Below are 24,091 nucleotides of genomic sequence, written 5' to 3'. Positions count from 1 at the left end.
AGCAGCTAATTCACTCCATAGGGCAGGAGCAAATGGGCCACCTCACAAAAGACACAATTCAAAATCTTCCACAGACACAAGGAGGTAGCATGTAAGTCTTCAGAACAATATAGTAGTATTAATTTTCCACCTCATATCACAAAGCAAGCAATTACAGTCTTCACTAGCTGGTGTTTCTAAATGGGGTTCAACTCTCAAAGCACACATGGAATATTTTCCTTAAAGCTATCAGGAGTGTATTACTCTAACATTTTAGAATCAGCTTAGAATAGCTGGATTCAGTTTCCAGCTTATGTAAGAGTTAATTTTCTCTCTTTCTGTGCAAGTTCTACATTGAGCTACTGTCACAGTGTGTGTGAATGACTCATGATGATTTGCCCTATGTGGTCTTCTGCTAGAGGCAACTGAATGAGAAAAAAAGCAAGCCACAAAAATGCCATCACAGTTACAACTCCACCTCAAACTCCTTTTTCTTTAGAACATCATTTATTGTTACTCGTCTTTAGTGAAAGAAAAGATGAAAAACACACCAAAATGGAACATGTAACACCACAGGGGTTCTAATGAAACCCAAACTATAAATGTGAACTATTGCTGTTTTAGTGTTAAAACTAGCAATCTCGTATAACAAAATCCAAGTAGCAAGTCACTGGAGGAAAAGGGATGAGAAAAGAAAAGCTGATTATGTTAATTAAACAAAGACAATCTGCCTGGCAGACAAGAACAGCTTAGAAGCAAATGTAAAATATGTATCTATTTCTTGGTGTTCCCTGAGCACACAGATAATATATGTGTTCACCCATTCAGTCTTAGGGATTAAAGAAATCACTAGGCATGTTGACTAAATCCAGGGAAGATGATCTTTAAAAACAAAAGTTCATGCATATCCGCCTGGTGTTGTGAATGAAGTTCTGGAAGCAAAGAATTGAGATCTTACTTGTACTTGTTTTGAACAGCAGGATACATGACAAATTAAAAACCTATTACCCAAAACAGGGGAAAAGATTCTGGCAGACCATACCATGAGGCACCAAAACCTAATGAAGAGAAAACCCATTCATCAGGCTCCATCAGTACTGCTGCTCACTCCTTACTGAAGCAGTGAAGAAGACATTTAGCAGTAGTTCAGGTTCTCCCCCCAGCTCCCACAAACTGTTTAAGCAACTTGATCCCCGTGTTGCAGGAACCCATTGTGAAAAATTACTTTATGTCAAGAGTTAGGTTTTTATTTATTTAATTTATTCTCAGACCTGAGTGGATAACCAAGGGAATGGGTGAATCAGTGAATCGCATATTCTTTCAAGAATTCATTTTACTTCCTTTTATATTTTTCACTAATTGAAATGAAACTTTTTTTTTTAGAAAAGCCTTCAGTAATGACACATTAACTGTGTATTTGACATAGGCACACATTTAAAGAACAACTGCAGCATATTTCATGGTAATCATATTAAGAATAGTTACATAGCATTTTTATATACTTACCACTGCAGACATACTATAATCTGAGACACTTAAAAAATATCACCAGAAAAAATAATCATACATGACTTGAGTAGAGTCAGTAAGAATTCTAGGTGATTGTTTGCTATTGAATAAACATCCAAGAATCTCCAACTCATAATATTATCACAGAATGGTTTTTTATTTTTCTGAAATGATAAAATTAATATGGCTGTTTCCAAGTCACAGTTGTTGGTTTTATTTATTTTAGAGCAGAGATTTCCAGTGTAACCACACAGGACCAAAAACTTGATGTACAGTGGCATTTAGTAATCTGTTACAACATCCTGCTGTGGCCATGTGAATCTCCATTTAGGCATTGCTGCTTTATTAACCTTACAAAGAAGAGTGCAATATGATAATAAAATTGTTATAATCAGCCTGAATAACAACATAGCAAGCATAGTGCAGGATAGCCACACACACTTGATTCCTCTGTTCTTCTGGAGTTGTGATAAATATAATTTCACATATTTGTACAACATTTTACTTACCACTATAAGTGCTAATAAGTGGTACATTTATTTTAAATACTTATAGATACCTTTTTGATTGCCTTGTATTTCTAAGATATGGATCTTTTTGTGCTGAATAATGCATCCATTACTACAAACCTCATGAGCACACATTACTTCATGAGATTGTCTAGTAAGCATATAAGAAACCAAGGCTCTCAGTCATTTTTGATTTTCCAATATATTAGACTTCTGATGGCATTGGTATTCTGGCAATGATGGACAGGACTATTTGATGGACATGACTATTAATGATGGACATGACTAGCTGAGTAATAAATAGTGTGACTAATAGGACTAGGGCAGTAGCAAAGGGGCAGTAAAGGGATATTGTAGAAGTGCAGAGTGGGAGGAGGAGTGGAATAGGCTCATATGAAGCAGTGGAAAAAAGCCCAGATTCACTGGTTTTTGAAATTCTTCTTTTGCCAAAATGATTAATTAAAAAAAAGGCATAGAAAGAAACAGTTTCAAAACTACATGAAAGTTGTTAACATAATTATCAGTAACAAAAAACCAAAACATAAAAAAACTCAAAACCAACAACAACAAAAAAACCACACAACCAAAAGAAAACAGCAAACCCAAACATATTTCAAATGTCTGGGGACAAAAAGCATTTAAAAAGTAAAATAATATTGAATAAGTGAAGATGTCTCTCCTTCCTGCAGCATGATGAGTCCATGGCAAACATCGTTTTGCACCACAGAGTCTCTAGTCTCTCCAACAGGTTTGCACTCTCTCATCCACCAGACTTGTCTGCTCATCAGCCTCAGAACTGAGCCTTTATTCATTATCAGTTTTCTTAGGCTCTCAGAGAGCAAAAATGCAAAGAGTGGTAAGAAAAGAGTTACCTCCCAAACAAAGGTGAACTGGTGAAAAAAAGCTAACGGTTAAAAAATTACTATTACAAAAACACAGACATGCCTCAAGACCCAACTACTTTCACCTTCCAAAGTTTGCTCGACTAAAAATTCACCCAGCATCTACAGAAGTGAACCACCTGTGTACATGGAATCCAGGTCATTTTTCATTACTAGATGATTTGGAACACTTTCAATCATGAAAGCTGAATTCCTCTTTGCATTTTTAAGTGAAAGAAGATTGAGCTAAATCACTATCTTGTATGAGTCAGTGCTGTTAAATTTTAAAAAGAAAAAAAAAAAAAAAACCAAGCAGATTAAAAAGACTTAATATTACAGAATGTGGTTATTCATGACTAAGCCTCTGTCCAGGAGAAGGAATCCCAAAATCATTTAACACAAGCAACAGGACACAGTAATAGCCAGTTATTTAACCCACAGTCTCTTTGAGGATCATCTAGCTGAATAGAAAAGCCATTAAGAAAGCTTTGCAGGGCATCTTCTTCTTTGTATTTCCAGGTGTATTACTACAGGAATTCACTTGAAGCAGAGCTACAAGCCATTTCTAGAATTAAATATACTGTTATTCATTTAACATGTATAATAGTGCAATCATCATTACACAAAGGGAGCAATAAAAGTGAAGGGTACATTTATTTAATTTGTATTTTCAGAAATGTCATGGATTTCTTCAGCTATATAGAGCAATTGAAAGGATAGGCTCTGTATTACCAGCTTCACGCAGTGCTATTTAAATTGAATACGTAACAACTGCAAATATCTAAAGTCATTTTACACCCTGCAGGTGAGAAATACCTGCTATGACAGAATTCAAATACTGTATATTTTCATCCTTAAAAATATTAAAATATGTATTTAACCCTCTTTTTTTAAATACACTTCTGTTTTCACTTTCTGTAAATCAAGACCCAGCAAAGTTGCAAAACTGGAGCAAATTCTGGCCAACTCCTTATCTTCACATCAGTTCCTTTTCTTTCAATATCAAGAAAATAAAAAGAAATAGTTGAGGCACACGTGATTTTTATGCAGAAGTATAGAAGTATTTCAATAAGTAGACTAAAACTTCAGTATTTAACTACTTTTAAAAAAAGACATAGATCATAGGTATATGATCATAGTCATAGATCACAGTCACTGCAGTCTTACTGGATTGCTTTTTTTTTTCTCCCCCAAGATGAAAAAATAAACTGGTTCACAGAACTTACCAAATCCGCTTTATACTACCATTTCACATAGTTCATGCCTAATCAAAGCAAAATACAAACCCGTGCTTCGAGGGAGCCTGAAAGCATTCTGCTACACCTGACAATGAAGATTCCTTCAGCAAAGAGAGCTTCAGTGAGCCCAGTAACGCAAAGAAGAGTCCGTCCAGCTGAACTGACATGAATGTTGCACGCAGAACTTAGCATGAAAGTGCACTGGCAACAAGCTTTTGAGAATAAGACCATATCATAAGAGCTTGTGCTTGAAACTACTTTTACAGCTATGGTTATTGTTTCTGTTAAGAGGCACTGCATAAATATGGAGTCATTCATCTAATGCACTTAATATTTCTCAGATGAGGACTATTGCAGTTTTACCCTATGTCTAGGTGTGATAATACTTTGGTTTGCTTTACAGCAGTAGCATTGCACTAGCAATACAGCTGATACTAAAGAGAAGGCTGAAAACACTTGCAGACTGGAGTTGAAAAAAACCCCAATCTCCTCCTTTACTTCTTTTCATGCTTCTTGGTTAGTTTTCCTCTTTCTAGTTGGAGGCTTGTACCGGTGTTTGCTCGCTTCTCCTTTTGCTGGCTCTCCTGGGAAACTTGTTGCACTGCTCGGAGGATAGCAGTCTGCACAATCTGCTTGCTGGCAATCTGCAGCTTAACTTCATCTTGCTCTGTCCCGTGCTTCTCACCTGCCAGAGCCAAACAAAAAAGAAAAGGAACTAAGAATTTGGGGCTAGTCTGAGAAAACATGAAGGAGAGAAAGAGAGGAGGGGGGGAACTAAATCACAGAGTGACTGAGGACAGTTTATTACATAGGAAATCTGCCAATAATGAAGAAGATGAATTAGGGCAGAAAGTGCCTGTGCGTGCTCAGTACCACAGGACGGAAAGAAGGAGGAGATTTTGAGTCATACAGCTCAATTATCCACTCCCCAGCACTGGGGACAGCTGTGACTTCACAGCTGAAACAAGAACAGATGTGTTAGGCAGTAAGACAGGAAAGGAAGGTTTTCCCATCCAGCTGTGAATCACATCCATTTTGACTTGAGCTGTGCCTCTGGATAGGGAATTGGACCTTATTTTGCAAGACTGACATGTATTCCCTCACCACCAGGTAGAAAAAAACACTGTTTCATTAACATTTCTTTTCATTTTTACTTCATATTGAAAGTCCTCATCCATCAAATCCCAATTGACTTAAAGGTACAAGATTTTGTTTAGTGCAGTTTATTAAGCCTTAGATAGATTTTCAAAAATATCTGCAAAACATTAAGAAATACTCAGATTCCTGTAGATTAAACAGAGAACATGCTCTATGGCAACCTGTCAAATACACATTTTTATGTGAAACTTCCTTGTTTGGCTAAAGTGTTAAAATCTGGAGAAAAATTAAGTAATGTAGTATGACTACTGACATTTGGTAATGAAGCAGAGTAGTTTATATGAAGAAGTTTCTCTTTAAAAGTATTTTGACTTCTAACATAAATGGCAATTTGGACAATAAAGAATGTTCTGTAATGGTCACAGCTGATACTGATTTAAAAAATTCTTATGTACACTTATTGGCATACAGGAAATCAGTTGTTAATTGAAATGCTTAGACTAGGTGCTGCTGACATCACTAGATTTGATTTTAAAGTTTTTAAAGATACTCATCTCAGTTCCTTCTTAGTTAACTGTTATGCTCAAGTATTTCATTACATAGGATTTGTAGTTTACTGTCTGTTTTAATTACATATATTAAGAATTGTGTCCTGAGAGGAATCAAAGAGTGAAGTAAAGATCAGGTGCTTTTATAAGAAGTGCATATCTGACATTGTGATGAATTCCCAATGTAGAGTTTTTTTTTCAAGGCACCTTAACATAGAAAGAAAAGAAGAATCTCTTGTTTCCTTAGGAAATATGCTATATGCTTGAGGGAAGAGACAAGGTCCTGCACCTGGGCCAAAGTAATGCCTGATATCAGTGCAGACTGGGTGGTGAATTTATTACCAGCAGATTTGTGGAGAAGTACTTGGGGATACTGGTAGACAAAAAGCTGGAAATAAGATGGCTTGTAGCCCAGAAATGTATGCTGATCTTTACAAAAAGAGTATGGCCAGGAGCAAAGGGAGGGGATTCTACCCCTGTGCTCAGTTTCTGTCAGACTCTGGTGTACTGTGTCCAGGTGTGGGGTGCTCATCACTGTAAAGACAAGTAAGAGGTTAAAACCTGTGAAAACATAGAAAAAGTGTTTTAAACTGGAAAAGCTGACTGAAAAAAATCACATGAATTCTTGGAACAGTCAGCTTCCCTGATTCAATTTTTTTTCCACTACTCAGCACTTGAAACAGTGTGGTTTTGGATGGAATTAAATGTTACTTAACAGATCAAGTATAGATAATTCTTTACTGCTCAAATATGAACTCACATTTTATCACACAACTAATTAGTCTTCTTGCCTGGCTGAAAAAGATCAGTCAACACATCTGATGTTCAGAAGATAATGTATTAACAAAAGCAGGGATAAACATGAAATTCTAAATAAAAATGAATATGTTGAAATAGACAATGAGGTTATATGAAATGTAAAAAATTTCCCGATCCTCAAAGCCACAAACCCCCAGAATTTATTGTTGAAAACATACTCTCATTAAGCACATCACTGTTGAAAATTACTCAGTTTGCTCTCCTTGGGGATGCTTCATTATTTATTTGGTCCTTGCCAATTAATCTACAAAATCTGATGTTTAAATATTTTTACTTTAGAAAGGTCATCCATAGCAACAGTCAGTTGAAAAAAAAAAAAAAAAAAGAGATTTCTAGTGCATTTCTCCCTGGGCTTTTCAGTTGTTTATTCAGGAGAAAAGCCTGTCTGAAAGCACCACACAGATAAGTGAGATATAGAGTATGTCTGCTCAGCTCTAACTCATTAGATGATTCTTTATTTGCTGAGATAACCAAGAACAGAGAATCTAAAACCTCTGGACTACCTCTGCTCAGCCTCTGAGGGTTTAGGTATGCACAGAAAGGAAATGAAGCAGCTTGAATAAACTTAATTAATATTTGTGTAAAATGGTTAGGACGATAGCAACCCAGATAACAAAAGATAATTGGCTTCAGACACAGACAGAATCAAAGCTGTTGGCCTGGGGTGATGTGAACAATGAGACCATTGGCAGCTTGTGTGGACCATCTAAATTAGAAACCAAGTGAAAATGATAGTTATTTTGGAGGGTGATGTCTGACACTGTGTTTGACCCACGTCTGAGCCTGTGTTGGGATCATTATTTGTAGGAGCTGAACTGCCAGAAATTTCAAGCAGTCAAAAACAAACATCCAGCTCCCCTGGGTATATGGTATCAATTACATCTGTTCCAATAGGACATGATCCTGGGCAAGAGGTTCTAGATGATCCCACTTGAGAAGGAGTTGGACAAGATGACCTTCAGAGGTCCCTTCCAACCACAAACCTATTCCATTCCTGTGATTTTAGCTGGTTAGGCTGCGATAAATCACAACTTTTCCACTTCCTGAATGAGTAAACAGCAATCTCCCAAAAAAGCATCCCCACTACCTCCTCTTCTTCCAATTATTCATTTCAAGGAAAGCAGTTGGATAGTTGTTTTCTGAAAAGCTCATTTATTTATTGATACACTGGACCTACTCTGAGCAAGAAGAAAGGAAAGTGGAGATGAGTCATACAAGAATCCCAAAGGGACTGAACTGGAACATATCTATGTCCACCTTGCTGAAATACAGACTGCTGTGGACATCCAGGCAGAAATTTGAGTGCCTATAGAATTAATTAGGCACTTTAGGAACTGCACATTTTCAGTCAGGTGAAAAAAAAGACATAGCTCCTGCTGGCTATGTGTTTGGTGTTTAGCTAATCAAAATGAGAGTTAATAGGATGACAAAATACAATTTTTTTTACCTAGCATTTTTTTTTAAGATTTGAAGTATAACTGTTAAGTTAAAATTCCTTGACAAATAGGTCATTTGATGTAATTTCTGGGAAAAACTGGAACAACATCAGAAACACATGCTGCCTATTAGGTTTCCTTCTCTAAAGACTATATTTTTTTCTTGAAGTTAGAAGATCTTTACTTGTCCTCTATCTTTGGATGCTCACCCCTCATACCCAGCACCTCGATTCTGTAAATAGAGAACTGAAATATCTGGGTTAAGGGATGTTAAATACAAGGCAGCAATTTTGTCATCAACACATGATGAAGCCTCTTTAGCATGTTTTTATTACCTTGTGCTACTCTCAGTAAATTTTATGCCAACTGACTTAGCAGATGAAAAGTAACTTTTAAAACTGATCTGGTTCTGCAATCCAAAATACAGTTTGAGAGATCCAAAAACCATCAAAATCTTGGACTGGCTGCAGGAATCAGTCACATATTCCACTTCTACCTAAAATTAGTGGCATGTACTAGTATGAAATGGGCTTGCTTGAGGATGTTTCCCATGAAGGGAAATAAGGAAAAAGTTTGGAAAAAATATTTGAACTAAATTCCAAGTATTAATTTCAATTAATAGAACTAATATTAGTTTAAGTCCAAGAACTCCTTGTGTGTAAGACTTTACATCCTCTGAGATGTTTCTACACTGTGTAATATTCCATAAAGGTATACATGATAAAAAAATAACTACAGAGAAAAATCATTTAGACATCAAATGTTTAGGAAATTCACTTTGGTTGCACATGAGCCTTCTCTCATTTATACACTTCAAAGTGGAGTATTTCTTCAAAGTATCCTAAGTCACTTCCTTTCCAGCCTGCAATCAAAGTAGTCTCCTGCACTTTCTGTTGATATCCCCTGGGGCTATTTCCTTTCAGCTAGCTAGTAGTTAAATTTATTAGACCTTTATAAAAACTCCTAATAAGTAACACTCAATAATGGGTAATATGTTTGAATCAACAGCTAAGCTCCCTACTGTACATTTTCCTAGGATTATTTGGAATACTATAATGAAGATAAACTATGTGAGGCATGATCTTGCAAAGATGCAAGTCTATCCTAGATCCACTAATGCTGTCAATAAACAGTGGGGAGTTAAAGACCTTTACATTCACCTTTCCTCAAAGCTTGTAACGTTTATTCTTCCTGTAGGTTGTGTAAACCACTTTGAACTTCAACTGTGTCTAAAAATAAGAATAAAAATCACATTGCCCTAAATAAATTTCTGATTAATTTAAAACTCAGAATTATGCATAATACACTCCCCTGTCAGCTATAATTTAAATTCATGCAATAATTCTGTAGCTGAAAGAGCCAAGAAGTAAACATATTTTTCTTCAAATTTACATAAGATTATGCATGTATAGTCTTTAACTAAAAATTTACCATTAGTTTTAGCAATATATTGCTTTGGATTGCTATAATTAATGATTACTCTTTCCTGCAGCACTGCAACATTAGAATTAGTTCTTCAATAAAAATTATTGTTGTTATTATTATTATTAATTCAAGAAAAATACTGATCTCTGGAAAATTGACCTCAATTCTATTGAAAACTATTACTGTAACTTTTATAACCCAGCTGAAAGTACTAATAAAAATTTTAAATGGAATGAAAGTATAAATAGACAAGACTGTGATGATTAGACTTCATCAGTGGGTCCAGTGTGGATGCATGGGGGCTGCATACACAGCAAAAAGCTGCATGTTATTATGTAAATCGTGTTTACAAACTACAGATATTGAAAAGTCTTACAAAACCTGGCAGGATTGTAATGACATCATATATGTGTGAATGTTGTAATAATTAACAGTAATATTCTTTGCATCAATATTGATATTCTTCTACAAAAAAACAAGCTCAGTTCTTTAGCTTCCCTTTGCCATTAGGCAGTAACATATCTCTCCATCCTGTTGGCCACAGCATAGAAGTTCCAGGTGAGCCTCCTCTGGCAAAAATTTTATGTGAATTGAAGTGGTTAAAAAATCTCCCTCTTTGATTTGCTTTAAGAGGTTGGTGTTGGGATTTCAGCACAAGAAGCCTAATTTGAAGAAGAGATTCACAATCAGGAAATGTCTATGAGTCATGTTAATTACATTCAGAGTGAATGAACATGGCAATCAGCCAGGGCTGAAGACTTTCCAACACATGTGCACAAACCAACTTTGCACATGAGAATCATTAAACTATTTTACGGAATTAGAAACCCAATTTGTCTCATTGTCAGTAATGGTGCCATCTCAGAGACCTCATTAAAAGGTCCTGCAATCAGAGTTGCAAATTTAATATTTGAAATTTAAAAAAAAATAGTAATAAATGTATTATTAACTGCACTAGAGTTAATTCTGTCCAGTACCATTTCTCATGCTCTAAAATAGAGCCCAGTGAGGTCCTGACTAATAGCTGTCAAGCAGCAGGAGACAATACTCACTTGCCCTGATTCCTTGAGGTAGAAGAGAGGACACTGAACATATCAGAAATGTCAGAAGTACTTTAATGTAGGATCCTGTGTTTTTCCAATTTCCTGACGTGCTGTGTGCAGGGGATTGCAACATTGCCTTTCACTAGAAAAGTTAAGGTTCAGTTCAGGTTTATTTTCTGCCCTAACCTCATTCACAATTCTTGCTGTTCAACCAGTATGGAAGAGGGACTGTATCATGAAGGGGGCCAGCACAGACTACTTTGCTCTTAAAAATAAATTTTAAGAATAAAGCTGGAATAATTCTGCTCTGAATACAAGTGGAGGAAGAATATAAGGGCAAAACAGAAGAGCAGAAATGCAGATAAGCTGTCTCAAAGGACATATTAATATATCTACAGAGTAATACTTCATTGTACCTTTTTATTCAGACATTAGCTATATCTCAACTCGGGTTTTGTAATTTTTTTTCCCATTGAGTTTTTACTCTTTCTTAAGGGATAAGAATATCTGGAATTCTCTTCGGTTTTTTTGCTATATATAAAGCTATCTTTTTAAAGACTCCAGCAAATTATTTAATACTATTTGAAATATGCCAGTGAAAATGAAGTTTTTTAGATTAAGAGATTACTGAGACCTATCTATTCTTAAGCATTTTTTCAATGTTTTAGTAAGATTTCTTGCCATATTTCAATAATATTAACTAAAACCAGATTATACACTTCAATCTATATATTTTCTAGGTATTTTCATGTATAGAAATAAATTCACTCCTTAAGGACTGTGTCTTTCAGCTTTGAAGACTGAACGTAGTTCAAAATACTAGTCACTGACAATTCTGCTGCATCCAAACCCATAAATGTGATACGCAGATTTTGGTCCCAAAAGGAATATTTCTGGATTCAATACTGTAAACTAAGATTAATTTAACAGGGTTTTTGAGTCTTAGGCTGCAGTTCAGTGTATTAAAAAGAAGATATTCCCTAAAGAGCATCTGGGACCAGCTGCTTCAAAGTTAATGAAAAATTTATATTCTCTTCATCTACACAATTTTCCTACTTCTTTAAGGGAACACATTTCAAATACTAAAATAAGAAACCTCTCTACATCAAAAGCTGTGATTCTTCCAAGGTGGGAGACGTCCAGTGGCACAGATACAGGTGACCCATATCATAGAATCATAGATTGGTTTGGGTTGGAAGGGAGCTTAAAGAACATCTAATTCTAAACTCCCTGCCATGGGGCATCCAGAACCTGTCTGGGCAACCTGTTTCTGTACCTCACCATCCTCACAGTGAAGAATTTCTTCCTAATATCTAATCTAAACCTTCCCTCTTTTAATTTAAAAGCATTCCCCCTTGTTTTATCACTACCTGCCCATATAAAAAGTCACTCTCCCTGTTTTTTAGAAGCCTTTTTCATGCACTGGAAGGCTCCCTGAAGGTCTTCCCAGTGTCTTCCCCTTCTCCAGGCTGAACAACTCCAACTCTCTCAAACTGCCTTTATTGGAGAAATGCTCCAGCCCTCTGTTCATCTTTTTTTCCTCTTCTCTGAACCCACACTAACAGGTCCATGCCTTTCTTGTGCTGGTCCATGCCAGAGCTGGATGCAGCACTACAGGTGGGATCTCACCAGAGTGGAGTGCGGGAACCACCTCCCTTGACCTGCTGGGCACACTGCTTTTGATGTAGCCCAGGATATGGTTGGGTTTCAGGGCTAGAAGTGCACATTGCTGGCTCACATCCAGTTTTTCATCCACCAGTAGCCCAAGACCTTTTCAAGGCTGCTTTCAGTCTGTGCTCATCTCTGGAATTGCCTCAACCTATGCACAATACTATGCACTTGGACTTGTTGAACTTTATGAGGTCCTCAAGTTTGTCCAGGTCCCTCTGGGTGCTGGATGCTCTGGACAGCATTCCATTCTTCTGCTGGGCCAACTGCAGAGCTCAGCTTTGTGTCATCTGCAAACCTGCAGAGGCTGCACTCAATCCCACTGCCTGTGTCATTGATGAAGGTGTCAAAGAGCACCAGTCCCAAGATGGGGCCCTGAATGACACCACTCATCATCTGACCCCCTCTGCCTTCTATTTTCTACAGTTCAGGTGCTCAGAGATTCCTATCTAAAAAGAAAACACTAAGCACTGAAATCTAGATAACATTTATGTAGGTCTTCTGAATCTGTATCAAAAAGCTCATTTTGATCCCCATTGAAGCACAGCCTATGTGTTAGAAGACATTCAGTATCCACCACTATAGAGGATAAGCAATGGGCAAGTTTTCAGTGGAAGTTTATTTTGCTAGCTGCTGTGTTTGTATTTCTGCAACTTTTTGTGGGGTTTGGTATTAAAGAACTATGCACAGGTTAATTAATATTTGCAATATCTAAACCTGCTTTTTTTCTTTTTTTTTAAGTGTAGTGAATAGGGAAAAGGTTACATAACCTGTAAAAAGCTAGCAAACATTCTGCTTTAGCCAGTGAAAACATCCTGCTACATTTTAGATATATTTCAATTTATACCAGATTATTCAGAGTCAAAAATTATCTGGCTAAATGTCAGGTGAAGCAGAGCTCTTCTCTAGCTCTAAAATAAACCCCAAACCCCACAACAAAAACACCCAGGAAAAAAAAATCCCCCCAAAAAAGCCCTAAATTTGCACATGCACAGCAGTACAGAAGAATTTCCCTGTTTAGTTTAGAATGTGAGTGGTGTATAAAAGCTGTAAATACAGCCATTAGCAACTGAACCTGAGATTATATATACAAAATTCTACATTGACATATAAATGTATCTATAAATATATATGTAGATGTAGAATTTTGTATATGTAGAATCCCAGAATTACAGAATATGCTGAGTTAGAGGGGACCCATCAGGATTATTGGGTCCAACTCCTGCCCTGTTTAGGACAATCCCCAAGAGTCACACCATGTGCCTGAGAGTGTTGTCCAAATATTTTTGAACTCTTTCAGGCTTGGTGCCATGACCATTTCCCTAGGAAACCTATTCTAGTGCCGTGACCACCCCCTGGGTGAAGAACCATTTTCTTCATATCCAACCTAAATCTCCCCCGACCCAGCTTCAGGCCGTTCCCTTGGGCATATACACTTGCATGTATATACACAAAGTCATGACAGAAAGTAAATCACAGATTATATAAACCTAAAAGGCACCTTGAAAAAGCAAAGCCCTTTTTTGGTATTTTTAATTTCATAGCTGAAATCTTGACAGAATCTGTCTACAAGAGGATGCCATCACATGTTGTTTTCCATTCTTGGAACTGATTCTCTGTCTTCCCAGAGAAATATTTTCTGCTATAGTAAGAAAACTTACTTCAAGACAAAACGTAATGTCAATCTGCAAGGATTTAACAGAAGTGTTCATGGATATGCAAGCCTTCTGTACTGATAAATCATGAGTGGATTCACTGCCCAAAGACAGAAAATACAGGGCTATTCTATATACATACTACAAAGTGAAGCAAACACAAGTAATCCACAGGAGGTTATGTCTGCCTCACCACTAGTGAAATGCCTGAGTAGAACACAGCTCAGTTTACTTCTTCAGGCAAAAAAATTTCAAACTCTCTTGAAGGAAGGAAGACAGCCTCTTCTGAAAACACAACTACAGGATTTGCAAGGGCAGACGACAGCAACACAGAGCTCACCTCCCCTGACTTCTGTGGCAAGGCACTCTAAAGGAACCTGAAGCATTTTAGGGCTATTCAGGTCAGCTTTTCATTACTGCTAACATCAGTAAAGACACTTTTCTAATTGACATCAACTAAATTTCTGTAGAATCTTTCAAGTCATTATGTAAAAACACGATGCAGATGACCAACTAATAATCAAAAAAACTTCACAAAGGCTATAAATAAATTTTGTATGCATTGCTTGCAAATAATTTTTGCTTAACCTAGTATTTGTAACAAGACACAATGTATTATGTCCTTAAAATCCTTAATAGACAAGATTGGAGGTATAAGAAAAAATCTACCATTCACTGTATTTTACAGTAAGGGCATTTATTTCCATTAGCACAATAAAACTTATAAGATTGGAATGATACTATTTATGTCTATAACAAGTACAAAAGAACAATTCCCTGCAAGAATAATGATTTGGAGGGACAAACTCTAGAGGTCAGTGTAACTCATTCCTTTTGTACATTCATGATTTGACTTTCCTGCTCAATAAAGAGCTCCAGTAAGGATGTTAATAAGGACTATATCACTTATTACCACTATCCCTCAATTATGAACAACTCCTTCAATATAGGCCATACACAGCCACTGTGATGACAGAATTCTTCTCACACCTAACCTGAATAGGATTCAATCCAGTGACAGTGAAGCGAAAGGTGCCAGCCTCACTTATTCAAGCCTTCAGTTCTGTTAAAAATTATTTGAAACAATAAATTCTGTGTCATTTTTAAACACTACATTGAACAGTACTTTATAGAAAAATTGTACCTAGGATTGCTGATTGTTTTTTAACTTGCTAATTTCATCACATTCCTGAGTATCTATGAACTAATTTTCTTTCACCTCACTAATGAGGTCTGCTAGTGAATTTTCACAGCAGGGGAAAGATCAATGTGTCACTGTGAAAAGGTCAGCGCAAGAAACATTTTTCTTCAGCAAAAGAGAATAAGGATTTTTCTCCTGTATGATTTCTTCCTACCAGGTGGCAAACATTTTGAACTAGTGTTGAGAGCTGTAAATGCATTCAGACAATTCTGGGCAGCAATTGCCTCCATACTCACTACCAGCCATAACAAATTCTGGATAAAACCTCCATTACATCAGACTGCATGAGGCTGGCAAATAGTTATTGTTTTCACTTTCAAATTATGTCCTATGCATGGACTTTATCAACCTTAAGCTATCAAATAAGAATCCTCTATGTATATACTTTACATTTTTTATTAGGGATTTTTGAGGGGGACTACAGAACTCAGAGCATTAGCAGAATGTAGTACAGCAGTTTACAGGGACAAGGACTGTGTCCTGTCTTATTCTCATGGATGAAAGAGACTTCATAACTGAGTGCCAGAGTACCACAGTCAGCACAAACACTGGAGATATCCCATAACAGGGTACCTTCTAAGAAGTAGAGTTACTGATAGCAATTTTTGCATTCATGAACAGGCCCTTCCATACTGCCTTGATCTGGATATTGTGGTCAGGAATCTGCAATAGTACCTGTAACATCATAATCAAAAAAAAGAAAAATTATGTCAAGAAATTTCACATGTTCGCATTCTGCAACACAACAGGTTGTTGTTATCCCAGCTTTTCCACTGGAGAAGACCAGGACTATTCAGACCAGTAAGAACATCTGTTTCAGTATGCAGCTGCTACTTCTTCAATTGCAGTGTAATGAGATTCCTAAAATGTTTGGTACAGGATGCATTTCTGATCTTCAGTGTCATTATACAAGTCTGCTGTGTTGCTCCCAGCTTAAAAATGTTAAGAACAGCTGCGCTGATCAAAAGCTCGTTGAAAACCTACTGGTGTTGCTGTTGCAGGAAAAAGGCACTGAGCTGTGAACATTCTGACTTCTCTAATGTCTATCTTTAAACTTTGTGTTCACACTTTTTTTAACACAACAATATTGATACAAAAATTAATTCTATATCCTCCTCCTTCTTTTAGAATATCCTCCTCCTTCTTCTAGAACTATAGAGTGTTGAGTAAAGGGTCTGAGTTTCTAGTTATAGAGAAACTGTCAGGTAAAAGGAATTCTTCAAATTACACTGACAAATAACAAGATTCACCTGAAAGATTAAATTACACGATTCAAAGCAGACACAAGCTTAAGAAAGGGAGTGTTTGACCTGAAACAACCTGTCGATGTAAATATTGCAATCTTTCTTGAGGTATTCAGTTCAAAATGATTCCTTTCTAAAATAAACTATGCCAACAAACAAACAAACAAACAACAAAAAAACTCAACCAAAAATCACTGCTTTGTACTGGATGAAACAATTATGGCCTGCAGTGATGAGACTCTATTATTTAGTTATTTTATTTATGGTTTTACAGAGTAAGAGTAAGACATAAGTGTTTGAGTGATTTGTGCAAAATGTCATCAGAAAAAAAAAACATGAAGCATGAAAAACACCCTTGTATTGTGTTTGTTCAGACAAATCATAAGTAAAGAGTATTTTTTTAATCTTTGCATTAGGAAAACATTTTGGAAATGAAAAGAAGCAAGAAATATGCCCAAGGTAATTTTTGGAAAAGTAAAGTCTGTAAAAAAGTAGTTTGATTAGCAACATTTTAAGTTACTGTTAAATCTGGTAAATGCTGGTATTGGAAGTGATCACATCTTTGTAAACGAGTAATCTGCTATCAGCTGAAACCTTGTTGCATAATCTAATTTCTACTAATGTGTTAGAACAAATAAATGTTTTAATGCCTCTTCATTTCCTACCTCACAATGACATATATTTAATCTGTGGAATTATTTATAGTTAGCAATATTTTATAGGCTAATCTGGTATTTTTAAAATTTTGGAATACACCACCTCCTAAAGAAAATTTAAGAAAAACTTTGTAAGAAGATCTGCCAAATCAAAATTATGACTTCTCTCTGCTTTTTGGTCTAATCCTTGAAATTTCATGGTTCTCTACTGCAGTCTCATACATACCTTCATCCTTACAGGCAATTTCAAATAATACATTGTTATCTACATCTCAAACTGCCTAATGCATTTTAGTTCAGGAAAATTAAAGAAACTAAACCTTGTAACACATAGCTTGTGTGAATTTTATGTATCATTCCCCCATTCTAAGGGCAGCACAACATGTGTGAATTATCCAGGAAAATGAACGCCCAGACATCTCACAGAGCTTGGACTGCATTTCTTATACATCAGCACATCATTAATCAATCCGCACAAGACAGTGCAATGAAGCCCCTGTCAAATTAAACCAAGAAAAGAAAAAATGCACTCTTAGTTCCTTTTCTGGAACAGTCTAAGTGTTAATTTTAAGTGGGAAGGAAGAATATGAATAAATGTAGAAAAGGAAAAATACCTTTTTGCATACTTACAAATAGCAGTACACTGTCTAAAATGAGCCAGGAGATCCAATTTTGGCATGGAAAACTGGCCATTTTATTATATTTGTATCTATCTATCTATCTCAGTAATAGCCAGGCTTCTTTGAAGGTTGTTTGTTTTTGTGCTGCTTTGTTGTGCTATTTTTTCAACACAGAAGATACAAGTTTTAGGGAGTTGAAGATTAACAGGAAAGTATGTATTCAGTAAATAGTCAGCTTGGCCTTTTAAAAAGTTACTTAAATTTGATAAGCTGCTTCTACTTAACAATTTATAAATATAGCCCATTAATTCAGAGTTCTAAAATAACATATCCAAGACCTTAAAAATGACCATCATCCTTTTCATCTGCAAAATATTTTCTTTGTGGTCAGGTAAGCGACTTCCATAATTTTTGTTTCTGGAAGAGAATTTTCTCGTGATTGTTATTTTGTTTTCTTTTTTCTATCCCATCCTAGAAGTTTATAATTCTGACCCTAACCATTTACAGTTAGATAAATCTTTTACTTCCCTCTCCCTTCACACCCCAACAAATAAATGGAACAGAAAATTAGGTCATTCATCACAGTGAGATAAAATCAGAAAGTTGACTGAAGAAATGAAAGTCAGTTTCTTAGTAGACTTCTAGTATTTTTACATCATATGGCCTTAAGTACTATGAAGATGCTAAAGATGCATAAACCTCTTAATTTTTTTTTTTTTAATATCTGGTGAAGAGATAATGCCAGGGCAGAGATGATTTGCAGGGAAAAAAAGCAATAAAAAATTGGAACATACTCAGGCTTGTTCTGTTTGAAGACAATAGTTTTTTTATCATCTCTTTTACAAATTCCCATTTAGTTGCCCTATATATTTTATGGCAACATTTGCAAGGAGACTGTGAGCTTTCCTTTGAGTAAAGGAAAACTGAAGAATGATTATATAAAACAGTTTTCGACAGAGTATTTTTTTCCCGGTCTATGGATTAGAGTTGTGAAAAGAACAATTCATGCAGTTATTAATGAGCTTTGGGGTTTGTTCTTCTTCAGCCTTTGGAGAAAAAAATGTGAATGTTTTCATTATTTTAGTGGTAATCTCTTCCTGAAGTATTCCAGTCCCACAGAGCATTTCAAAAACTTGTACAGTTAATGGTGACTGTGTGACAGACAAAAGGAGTTCAGGAAAGAGTCACTAATGCTGAAGGTGTATTACAAAAAGCAGTGGATCATTCTATTAAGACTAATACCTTGATCCCAATTTCAGTGTATGATGTAAACATGAACATATGAAATTAGAGAGCAACCAGACAGTTAAATAGACAAAATTAACAAGATTATTGAAAAGAGATACTATTTTTTTCAAAAAATTAAACTGAATGGGGTAGCAAAGTCAGTATCAAGACTTATTTTATTTTTTATACAAAAGTGTAAAGCTTTTGGATTCTTACCCTTTCAGAGACTGGATATAGAATTTCAAGGAACAGAAAACTTGTTAGCTTTGCAAAACATCAGTATTAATAGTTATTCATTGTCAAGTTGCAACGTTTACTTTCCCTTTTCTATTGACCCACTATTTTGCTGAAAGTTATACATCTTTAATGAAGTTATTTTTAAGCCATGTCCCTACAGAAGATATTATGCATGACTTACATTTACACCCTGGAGCTATTGGGCATCTCATCACTCTCATCTTTTTCCAACAACCAGCTGCCTATTTCCAAGCAGAATGTACCAAATGCAATGAAAAATTGCTGTAGTTTTACTTCTTTTATGGGTTAACACAAAACTATACTATGCACTAGAGATTCTGCACTCTTATACAGTGAGATCTCACATTAGACATGAACTGCTGAAATCTTCAATTTTGTTCCAGTAAAAACTGGACTAAACAAACTTTCAGTTCTCTTTCATTCAAATGAAATTATATTGTTTTGAGGGGGAGGAAAGAGGAAATGAAATTTGTAAATTATCTCCATGAGTTTGAGAGATGATCACATTAGCAGCCACTAGTGTGGGTGCAGAGGGGGACTCCCTCTCCAGTCACTGAAAGGCCACATCCCCCTTTGTGACCCTTTAGTGCAGTCTGACAAGCACAACACCCTAAACAGTTCTATTGGAGGCTCCTGTCCCTTATGAGAACAAAAGAGGTGACCCTCATAACCTTTGGATCCACAGCTAAAGAAACACTAAGCTAAACCACCTCGTTTGAACCTACCTGCCTCTGCCTGCTGACAGCTCTGCCTCGCCCATTACCCACTCCCCGCAGCACCTCTCCGGCACGGCCGGGGCCTTCCTGCGAGGCTACCCGGCCGGGATCGGGATACAGCTGCCCTTACCTGGAGCGAAAACCATGGTGCCGCCCGGGCAGCACGGCTCAGCACCTCGGACAGCTCCCGGCCCTGTTGGGATCAGCACCTCGGACAGCTCCCGGCCCCCGCTGGGATCCGCGCCCGGACGTCTCCCGGCCCTGCTGGATCAGCACCTCGGGCAGCGCCCGACCCTGCTGGATCAGCACGTCGGACAGCGCCCGTCCCGCCGGGCTCAGCACCACGGACAGCGCCCGGCCCCGCACGGCGGCGGAGGCGGCCGCGGTCCCTCCCTCCACAATGCGGCGGGGCGGGGAGGGGGCCGGGGCGCCCGCACGGACACACACACACACACACACACACACTCTCACACATACACACTCTCTCCCTCTCTCTCCACCAGGGAACCATCACTGCCATAACTCCTTGCCCCGCAGTGGCAGCAGGAGTAAGGGCAAAAAGGAGAAAGGCAACAGCGATCTGCCCGGCAGGGAGTCTGGCTAATTGCTCCTAATTACCCCTCTCGACAGCAGCCCCGCTGCCTGACATTTTGGGGTGTGCTGCTTTCACTGCAACTGACAGCACTGGTAATAAGCTTCAGCAACACCCTACTTTGTCACAGCATTTTTGCTTCCAAAATCTGGGATGCTGAGGAATTTATACTTTGATTTCACAGGCCCGTTAACCCAGCTGTATCCAACAGCAGCACTTTAAGAGGCAACATGAATATTTCAGCATATAAAAGACGACACCAAAGCAAAACAGTAAAGCAAATAATGAATAGAAATAAAATAAAGATGATGAGGGTCAACAGCAGAAGACTACTTAAAATTTCCTACCATCTTTTATGTTTCAGGTTTAATTTACTTTTGTTTGTACTACCCATAGTCAGGATTCCTTTGGGCCTTTGGGTGAACTTCAACAGCAGAAGTGAGAAACACACAGCCAGATGGGACAAGCTTGACAAAAACTAACTCTCCTCTTTAAGCCTAACTTGCAAGAGGTATTTTGAAAAACATTATCAGTGCAAATTATAGAAAGTACATTTAAAAAGCATACATTTTTGCATGTATATGTTTGCAATATGCAATATATTTTCCAATCACATTTTCATAACCTAAGATACTCTTATAAGCTTATTTCATCCTTTTCCATAGTCAAGCATTTCACAAACACAGAATTCTCCAAATAACCTGGAATACTTGAAGTCTTAAAAAAAGCCCTTATTCTTAAAATACAGGTACGAAAAAGTACTGACCTCCTTAAATAATATTGCTTGTATACTTCAGCAGGAACTCCAGAGTGGCATCACTGTCAAAGTTAAACTAATCATGTCATGGTCGATACTCTTTGGGTTTATTGGAGGGAGAGTGGAGGTTGGTTTTTTCATTTGTTTTTTCTTTTTCTTTTTCTTTTTCTTTTTCTTTTTCTTTTTCTTTTTCTTTTTCTTTTTCTTTTTCTTTATTTTTTCTTTTAAGTGAGTAACATAATTTATAATTTCTCCTTGGGAATGCCTTGCAGATTTATGTTCACTTACCATTTCTAGTATCCAGTTTCTGGATATTCCTTTTATTCCCCTTAGCAATTTCAGCTTCTTTATTGATATTTGTTTCCTTCTTCTTTCTTGTATTTCGGGATCAGTTTCATTTCTCTCAGAGAGCAACTGCATGAACAAACATAAACATACCCCTGGTTGCTCAGGAATGATGTTCCCTTTAAATTGTGACTTCAAAAATCTCTATTCTAACCTTTTCTCATCTATCAGTATTCCCATTCACCTAAGTATGGGAACCAATTACCTAAGAACTCAATTAGAAGAATTTCTAGTAAAAGTATCCCACACCAAATACAGAAATGAATGCAGTCAGCAATATTCAGCATTCTTAAGAGAAAGGTGAAGGATACCCCATAATTTTTAGAAAATCGTTACTGATCCATAATCTGAAAAGATTGCAAGAAAACTTACACTGGTATTTTTATGATATATCTGTTATGTTGCCCTTAATGCTTGATGGAGAGTTATCTATCATTTAAAAAAGGTATTGAAGCACTTACTAAAAAAAATTATATTGGATGTATTTCTATTACATACATTCTCAAATTATATGGATGTTTCTAAGGGATTGTGTTTTGGGATGGTGGAGCAGCTTGATAAAAGATTTTTAAAACAACAAATACTATTCAGTGATATCAAAGTCTGTAAGTAACCTGCAAAATTCTAGGTGGGTGTATGCAACTTGGTAACAGAACCTACATCATTCTGGTGAAAGAATCCAGTTCATTAACAATAATGCCAATGAACATCTTTTTCTAACTGCTATCTGTATTTAATATGATAAATAACTCAAACCAGTCACATTTTATTCTAGAGTTTTCTGTTTTCTTGCTCAAATTAAAAGCTAACAGCAAGTAATGTTTTCTATTAGAGGAAAAAATGTTATCAAAAAGCTTTTTTAACGTATTTTTGTTATAAAGTCAATTTCTGGATTTTGGATTGGGTCACAAGTTCAAATGCACCCGAAAAATCACTGAAATAACTGCACAGGACAGAGGTCCATAGTGAACTGTCACCTCAGAAAGAGTGTACAGTTAATGCAGTACAACCCCCGAAACAAAGGGTATAATACTAATATTTTTTCATTCAACTTCAGATAAGTGGAAAACAACACTAGTTATGCCCATTTACACAAAAAACCCCCCAAAAAATCCCTTGAGAATAAAGCATATTGGTAAAAAGGAGACTATATAATTAAACACATTTAAAGATGTTCCATCAACATGTATGAAATAGGAAGCACAAAAAACACTTACAAAAACATCTGCATATATTTTTATCAGTAATTATACAGTCCTTGCCTTGTATATCGTTTAAATTATTAATCTTTAAGTGAGGAATTACTGATTTCCATATAACACCTGTGGATGTAAAAATTCTTTGGCATGTAGCTTTAAAAACTTTTTTAAGGATGTCTTGGCTTACTTATAAAGTACTTTGTTAAAAACGAACACTTTTTTAACAGACAACTAACATTTCTAGACAGTTAAAGAAATCATGTTGACTGATGTCACTTTAAATCATCCATGCTACTCATAATTCTGTGGATTTAAATCTGAACAAAGCCCTTTATTCTAATAGAGCTGAGAACAATTATTTGGTCACATAAGTTCAGAAGCTTTGTAAATCTCAATTCAGGAAGGAGACCTTTCCACCTGGTGATGTGCAAGGTTTCAATGTTTTGTTAACAAGAATGTACAACTAACATTTTACAGGTAGCATTTTAAACTCTTTTCTAAAAGAATTATTCAGAATGAATCACCTAAACATAAATGAACACATTCTATAATAAAATTAATATAAAGAGATAATCAAGATTTCATATGTCTTACATCAAATACATCCAAAAGTATTATATTTTGTAAAATGTAATTTTTTTTTTTTTTACCCAACTTTAAGAACTAATTATCTCTGAGACTTTTTTCTTTATTTCCTCCCAGACTTATACATTAATAATCAAATCTAGATTTTTGGGAGGGAAAAGTAATACGATTAAGAAACTGCTTGAATTATTTGATGTCTTTTGCTATATTGGCTAAGATCATAATGGTCTTCAAAAAGTGATTACAGTCACTGTAATCTTATGGTTAAGCTTTACATTAAAATCTTTACTAGCCAAGATGCAATATATTCCATCTGAAACTGCAAGGAAGCTGTTTAGAGGAAATTGTGACTGGGTGTCATTGAAATGTCAAATTGCAATCTGTACAGCAAGGATCATAATAGTCAGGATCCTAGATTTAGAAATCTAACATTTAATACCTCTCTGATTAATATACCTCTAATAGACAGAAGTAGAGAATAAACAGAAAAGGTAGAAAAGAAAAAGAAAAATAGACACAAGTGCCATTCTCCTGAAAAAATAATGAAATGAAAAGCCAGTTACCTTTCCATGGGTGCTTCAGAAGAATAGCCGTGCACAGCAGCCAAAGAGATGACACCGTGAAAGTCAGAAGCAAGAACATGCAACATTTCCCAAGACAGTAAAAAGTGAGTATCATTAAAGATAAGTGTGGCCAATAGTATTTTAATTCACTGGTCTATTCATTTTTCCTAATTAATCTGATAAACTACATAGTAGTCCAGGGCTGTGATTTACAAATATTAAAAAATTTTAGGCAGAGTCTAGGAGAAATAGCTGTACAGTTTTGTGGTGGGTTTTTTTTGGTGGGTTTTTTTTTGGGGTTTTTTGGGGGGGGGTTGTTT

The 24,091-nt window shown here is 36.3% G+C and overlaps 1 protein-coding gene across 1 annotated transcript; it reads right to left on the bottom strand.

Annotated features, from left to right (window-relative positions):
- Window positions 1–620: 620 nt before the first annotated feature.
- Window positions 621–21,251, bottom strand: AKAIN1 (A-kinase anchor inhibitor 1). Its single transcript, XM_038129369.1, has 2 exons — window positions 19,861–21,251; window positions 621–4,801 (listed from the first exon to the last, which is right to left on the bottom strand). Exons 1-2 carry the CDS (start codon window positions 19,874–19,876, stop codon window positions 4,611–4,613), a joined length of 207 nt encoding a protein of 68 aa, XP_037985297.1. The 5' UTR covers window positions 19,877–21,251; the 3' UTR covers window positions 621–4,610.
- Between the last annotated feature and the right edge of the window lie 2,840 nt (window positions 21,252–24,091).

The sequence above is a fragment of the Motacilla alba genome, chromosome 2 (assembly GCF_015832195.1).
Source record: "Motacilla alba alba isolate MOTALB_02 chromosome 2, Motacilla_alba_V1.0_pri, whole genome shotgun sequence".
In the NCBI taxonomy this organism is placed as follows: Eukaryota; Metazoa; Chordata; class Aves; order Passeriformes; family Motacillidae; genus Motacilla; species Motacilla alba.
Note: the sequence above shows the minus strand (reverse complement) of the source record. Positions and strands in the feature narration are given on the sequence as shown.